The following is a 6,341-nucleotide window of genomic DNA, read 5'->3' on the forward strand; positions in this document are numbered from 1 at the left end:
GCCATTCTCCAGACTGTGCTGGGGAGTTGTAGGGGGGAATCAGTCCTTGCCTGGCTGGCCCCAGGACATGCACCAAAATGCAGAATATTCTGTTTATGACACTTTATTGATGCTGGGGGGGTGGGGAGGAGACCTGGAGAAATATGTGGGGGCAAGAGGCCCCAGGTGGGGACAGGGAAAGTGTCGAGGCCTGGCCACTACTGGGCAGGGAAGACAGAGTTGCCACTGTACGCACAGGGGATGAGCAGCTGCCGGTACTCCAGGGGCAGGTGCCGCTCCACTAGCACGTGCAGTGAGACTTGGTCGGTGACCAGGCCCTGCCTGCAGTGGAGGAAAAGAAAGGACAGGCAGAATCAGCGCCAGAGCTCCCCCAGCCAGCACCCTCACGCCTTCCGCCCTCTCACCGCCGCATCAGCAGCTCCAGGTCCTCTGGCTTCACAGTCTTGCGGCCAGCATGAGCAGCAAATACTTCCAGGTCATCACAAAGATGCTGGAAATATTTATCTAGGCTGCCAAGAAGGTGGGGATAGAGCAGGCTGAACAGTCTGACCATGACCTAAGGGGTTCCTCTCCCTACCCCATGTGCCCAGGACTCACCACTTCTCCACCATCTCAAGAGCCTTCCTCTCCATGGGCATCTTGGCAAAGAAGCTAAAGAGTTTCACATAGTGGCTCAGTCCAGCCTTGTGGGGATCTTGCCGGGGCCTGGGGCCGGTGGTCCGGGGCCTAGGGGGATGCCTGACCAACAGAGGCTCTGCAGGCTCTGAAGATAAGCTGAGGGCAACAGTGGACAGAGGGAGCTGAACTTGCCTCAGGAGGCCCTTATTCAAGGGCAAGTCTTGCTGGCTCCTGCTGAGGCTGGGGACCATGTGGCCCTTGGCCAGCCAGGACCAGCAGCCCTGACCACCGGCTGAGGGGCAGTTGGGTCAGGGGGCCACAAAGAGGCCAGTCTTTCCCTGGGGCTCTGTTCCTCCACAGTCGACTTGACATCCTAGTTCAGGCTTATCTATATTGGTATCTGCTTGGGTCCATGACCCAAGGCCTTAGAATGGACAGTCTCTTCCCTTACTCTACTGCTGCCTTTCCCGATTCTGCTAATCATCCCCCAGGAATACTTTTCTGACTACAAACCGACCACATACTTTCCCCTTTCCCCTTACCCAGGCTCCTCTAAGCTCTGGAGGCAGGCACCAGGATGGCAGGGGTGCTCTTGGTGAGCTCTCCCCAGCCCAGCTCAGGCTGCCCTGCTAGGTAATCATCTGCATACCCGTAGGATGGGGGAGGACCCTATGCACACAGCGTACCCAATGATCCCAAGAGGCCCATGAGGAACGGGGTTGTGGGATCTTACACTGCAGCACCAGGCGGTGGGGCTGGCTCAGGAAACTGATGATGTTGCCTGGCCTGGAGAGACTCAGGGGTGCTGGAGGCCGACTCTGGACTTGCTACAAAGGAAGAAGGGTGGGGTCACAGGAATTCCAGGCCTGACCATCTCACCCAGGCCAGCACAGCCACAGTATTTCTGTCCTGTTTCTGGTGGAACCCATCTAGCTCCAGCCAAGCGGGTGCCCCTCACAGTCTCCCTGAACCCCTAACACCACCAGTGCCCGGAAACACAACCCAGGCAAGGCCTTTCTGTGTGCTGGGGCCTGAACACAGCTGTCACCAGTCACCCCCTGCACTGGGCCTCTTACCTGCCTTGCTAGAGGCATCCTCATCACCTGAAGATGCTCCTGGCCCCTCGGCCTCAGCAGTCCCCTGGGATCCCTCTGCTTCTGTCACCTGTGTGTGTCCCTTGGGCTCTTCTGCCCTGCTGGGTCCTTGTGCTCCTGTTGCCTCCATTTCACTCACACTCACACCTTCTTCTTCCATCTTTTTCTCTGCCTCTTCAACTCCATCGGGTAAGGGCTCTACTTCATCTTCTCTGGAGACAGCACTGCTGGTGCTCAGGAAGCCCAGAGCAAAGGCATTGACCTCCTCTGCCTCTCCTGCCAGAAACTGGGCTGGTTTCCCAGGGCCTGAGTGAAGGGAAGAGAATACAGGCTGGAGATGAAGCAGGCCAAGGCTGCATAGCTCAGAGAAGGGTAAAGATGGACTAGCAGACCCAGCCCTGCCCAGTGAGGAAAGACAAAGCCAGAGGCAGCACCAGGACATGGATCTGAAGTCTCCTGGCCCAACATGGACTCTGTTCTTAGATGAAGGAGGCAGCCACAGCCAGGGGGCTCTAGGGGCACAGAGGGGCTTGAAGAAGGAAAACAACCATTGTCAACTCTCACCCAAGCTAAGTTTGGCTCCAGGCCATCGGCGCCACACACTCACTATTGTTCTGCAGCCCAGGCCCACTGCTCTGTGTCCTGCGACCTGCAGCCTGCTCAGCGTCTTCAGCCCCAGTGTGAGGCGTGCAGGGCAGGGAGTGGTACACGGGGGAGCCAACTGTGGGCTGAGAGAAGGGCTGGGTGTCCTCCAACACAATGTCTGTGGGCAGAGTAGTAACAGGTTTTGAGGCTGTCACATGGAGATCAGGGGCCAGCTGGCTCTCAGCTTATTCCAGGCCCACTGGCTGCTACTCAGCGTTGCCAGAGCCTGGACAGTGGGCCGCATGAGTTCGCCCTGAGTGGCCTTCAGAGAAAGAAGACAATCTAGTACGTGAGGCCTTATCTCCTACAGCCCTCCTTGCTTACCTTCCTGTTCCTCTGCCTGGCAGTCCCAAGCCCCCACAGCTGCGCGCCCACCAGCTGCCCACTTAAAAAACCTCTTTGCTGCTTGTTCTGCTCCTTCTTCCCAAACTCTCTTCTTACCCTGGTGAACTTGTTTTCGGCAATCAGGCTCCCAGGTCAGCTCAAATTGGCCAGCTGATCCTGAAACCTGGCCCCTTTCAAAAAGTTTCGGCCACCACACCACACCCCTTTCCAACCTCCAGCCCTATAGTTTAAGGATATGGGGCCCTGGGAGACACCGAGAGACCAAGGTAAGGGGCCCCCTGTGGAAAGAAAGCAGAAATTCCTTGTAGACCCACTGACCAGAGTTGCTCGCTGTCCTTGACCCCACCGAGAGGGGTGCAACCCTGACTCAGCATCACCTCCTATCTGTCATGGCAGGGAGAGCTTTCCCCAAAGGCCAGCAGGGGAAAACCTCAACCTTACTTGGAGGAGCCAAGGAAGTATCTCGCAGATCCCGCAAAAAGGCACCCACATCTACAGCTCGGCGGGCGGGAGGTCTGCGGGCCAAGCCAGGCCTCTGAACTGACTGTGGCTGAAGAGGTGTGGCAAAGGTCAGGTTGAGGGAGCTGGTGAGAGGGGGGAGGCACAGAGGAGTCAGGTACCTGAGACCCAATTTGCCCAGAGATCCCTCCATCTGCCCTGCGGCTCTCATCTCTTAGAACAGAGCCAACATGCTGTGAGGCTAAAACTGGCAGGGAGTAGTGTGGCCAGATTCCATCCCAGGCAGCACCTCCCTCCCCAAGCCTCTCCTCCACCCATCCCCAGAACAGCACCTGGTGAGGGAAGAGGCATCAGCATTCCCTTGAGGCTCTGTCAGCAACCAGCAAGATAATGTAAAAGAAGAAAACCATGGTAAGTGATCCAGGCCCGTGAGGGCCCTCTCTCAGGACTCCTCAGCCTCTCCAGAGGACAGGAGGGAGAGGGTAGCAAAAGTGGTGTCCAGGGCCTCACCTCGGGAGAGAGGCAGCCCCTGGTCCACTCCCTGCTGAAACATCGACAGTCGCAGCTTCTGTTTCCTCCTTCCAGGGGCCAGCAGACCTGGAGCCAGGGTTGTGGAGGGCTCGAGCTCAGGAAGTTGCAGCTCCAGGCTGTAAGAATGGAGCTTATCTCAGACAGGCCAGGAAGTCCAATTCTGGCTTTTGCGACCCCCAAGAAACTCCCTGACTAAGCTGCCCACAGCACAGTCCAAGGGGGTGGAGTTCTGTGTACCTGCCACGACTGCTCTCTCTTCTGGAGGGTTGGACCACCTGTGGTGCTGGCACTGGCTTCACTACCGACTCGGGCATCAGGATGGAAGATTCCGGGGCTGCAAAAACACCAGGGAGAGGGTGGGGCTGACAGAACAGGTCACCCTGAATGAAAGATACCACAAGACTGGTGTTGGACTGGTACCTAACTCTGACCGGTAGGCCAGCACTCACTCACCAGTTAGTAGGATGTTCTTCAGCAGCGTCCGAGGTGTCTGTTCCTCCAAGTGCCCCCTGGCCTGAACATGGGTCGATCTGCCAATAGACTATCGGCAAAAGCACCAAGCAACCAGTCTGTCCGTTTGCCTTGAGATTTCCTCAAGGTGGGCTCCAGAGCAGAGTTAGACCTCAACCCCCGTCCCCAAAGCAGCCAGGGCCCTTTGGGGTCAGGGGGCTGGGTACTTACCCTGGCTCCACGGGAACGCCCTTTGGCTATCGTTTTTGTTTGGCCACTCAACCTCCTGGAGGAAGCCCTTTCAAGCAGGGCTCTCTGGGCTCTGCGTAAAGACCAGCAGCACTGAGAATTACAGTGAGGAGGGATAGAGAACATAGAGACATGCCTTCATCTGGGTCTTGGTCTGAAGGCTTTTTCCCTCAGGGCTAGGGACCCAGAAACCACTTGCCCCTACTGTCACCCCTGTTCCCAGCCCTATGTCAGCAGTGTGGATGAAGAAGACCCCTGGGGTACGGGAATAGAGATAGCATATGAGTGAACCAACCAGGAGGGGCTGGGAAAGGCTTCACAGAGATGACTTCAGCATAATCACAAAGGATAAGTAGGGGTTAGCCACACAGACAAGAGGAGCAATTGGAAGAGCATCCATCCCAGACATGAAAGTAACAATCCATGAAGGATATTAAAGTATTTTAAAATCTTTTAAGAACGTGGTACCCCAGACACCTTAGTCTCTGGGTGTTCCCAGGGCGCAGCTCCCACCTCATGGGTGTAAAACCTATAATGAATGGCTTCTCATTCCCTATAAACTCCATTGTCCCAGTCTGGCAGATGTCAACGTATGCATTCTATGCACCATGAGCTCACCACGGCCCTCACCCACCGCCACTCCCACCAAGTCAGGCCAAATTCCCTGCTCCTTAGCAAAGCATCTTCCGGTTGCTGCCTCCCAACTTCTGCCCAGGCTGTCCTCTAGCTCCTTTCCCATTTCCAAGCTGGGGACAGTAAGACGATGCGCAGGAACAGTGGGAACCCTCGGGCAAAAAAAAAAAAAAAAAAAAAAAAGTTCAGGGCAAATGCTTAGGCAAACCCTGGCTGGTTTGAGGAAAGCAGCCTAGAGAACAGAGCATAAGGTGAGATTCTGAGCGCCTATCCTCCATCTCCAGTGGCCGAGCCCCCAAAGACTCGGGATCAGTCAGGTTCTGTGGTCCGGAGGGCCGGCTGCTGGAGCCCTGGGGGCAGGGGCAAAAACCGCTGGCCCGGGCCCGGCTAGAGCAATAGAGCCAGTTCTCAGAGTCCCAGGCCCTGCTCCTCTCTGAGACTTAGTTTCCCTCTCGAACAGAGTCGGCCCTGGGTCCCACCCAGACCCCACTCCCCAGTCCCTCTGGTTGCTCAAGTACTCGGGGAGTCCCCCACATACCCAGACCGAGCACTCCGGGGTCGCCGCGGGGTGCGGGGGTCCGCTGTATCCAGCACGCGTCGCAGCAGAGTGCGCGGCGTGGGGTCGCCGTCAGGGTTGTGGTCAGCCATCGTCTCGGCCTCGGGCCCTCCAAACCGCCCAGCCAGCAGCGGTGTCCGCCTTCCCGCCGCCACAGTTAAGGTAACTCTCGCGATGCTCCCGCACAGCCCCACGGGAATTGTAGTTCTCGCCCTATCCCAGCTCGCGGGGTGTACGGTGATGGTTGCAAACTCGGTCTGCTTTGGAGGCAGCCTCGCTGCGGGTAAACCTCGGTTAATGTAATGAAAGCAGCCCAAGTCTTGGCTTCTTCATCTGTAAATTGAGGTTGATACCCAGCTAATAAGGAGCTTGTAATGATTCAAGGAGTTAATGTTTAACTCATAGAGTCTAAAACACGGTAAGCCAGGGCATTGGTAACTAGCAATTGCTATTATTAGAAGGCTCTCTCATTCCCATTTCTCTCTCCGAAGATGAGGAGAGACGCTTGGGCCAGGAAAAAGAATTTTATCCTACATACGACCTGGTTAGATTTGCTTTTGCAGGCTAGGCGGTGGCTCATGCCTGTAATTCCAATACTTTAGGACACCGAGGCATGAGGATAGCTTGAGCTCAGGAGTTCGAGAGCAGCCTGGGCAACATAGTGAGACCCCCCCCCCCCCACCCCCTAGTCTCTACAAAAAATAAAAATAAATTAGTCAGGCATGGTGGTGCGCGCCTGTAGTCCCAGCTAATTGGGAGCC

General features: G+C 56.3%; 1 protein-coding gene across 2 annotated transcripts; it reads right to left on the reverse strand.

Annotated features, from left to right (window-relative positions):
• Nucleotides 1–87: 87 nt before the first annotated feature.
• On the reverse strand, nucleotides 88–5,839 carry CENPT (centromere protein T). 2 transcript variants are annotated; one of them, XM_010355081.2, is made up of 13 exons: nucleotides 5,563–5,834; nucleotides 4,374–4,464; nucleotides 4,146–4,233; nucleotides 3,930–4,026; nucleotides 3,672–3,808; nucleotides 3,494–3,530; nucleotides 3,144–3,286; nucleotides 2,320–2,475; nucleotides 1,695–2,018; nucleotides 1,352–1,445; nucleotides 598–774; nucleotides 405–509; nucleotides 88–321 (listed from the first exon to the last, which is right to left on the reverse strand). In XM_010355081.2, exons 1-13 carry the CDS (start codon nucleotides 5,670–5,672, stop codon nucleotides 198–200), a joined length of 1,683 nt encoding a protein of 560 aa, XP_010353383.1. In that variant the 5' UTR covers nucleotides 5,673–5,834; the 3' UTR covers nucleotides 88–197. The 2 variants fall into 2 exon arrangements, 1 of the variants encoding a protein (XP_010353383.1); XR_004055366.1 differs by having other exon boundaries at nucleotides 139–321; nucleotides 1,699–2,018; nucleotides 5,563–5,839.
• Between the last annotated feature and the right edge of the window lie 502 nt (nucleotides 5,840–6,341).

The sequence above is a fragment of the Rhinopithecus roxellana genome, chromosome 20 (genome assembly GCF_007565055.1).
Source record: "Rhinopithecus roxellana isolate Shanxi Qingling chromosome 20, ASM756505v1, whole genome shotgun sequence".
Classification (NCBI taxonomy): Eukaryota; Metazoa; Chordata; class Mammalia; order Primates; family Cercopithecidae; genus Rhinopithecus; species Rhinopithecus roxellana.

Coding starts and splice junctions, on each gene's coding strand:
- CENPT (XM_010355081.2), bottom strand. CDS start 5,672: ATGGCTGACCACAACCCTGACGGCGACCCCACGCCGCGCACTCTGCTG. Junction 2,019..2,319: donor GCCTGGGCTGCAGAACAATA/GTGAGTGTGTGG, acceptor CCCTTCACTCAG/GCCCTGGGAAACCAGCCCAG. Junction 510..597: donor CTTGAGATGGTGGAGAAGTG/GTGAGTCCTGGG, acceptor CCTTCTTGGCAG/CCTAGATAAATATTTCCAGC.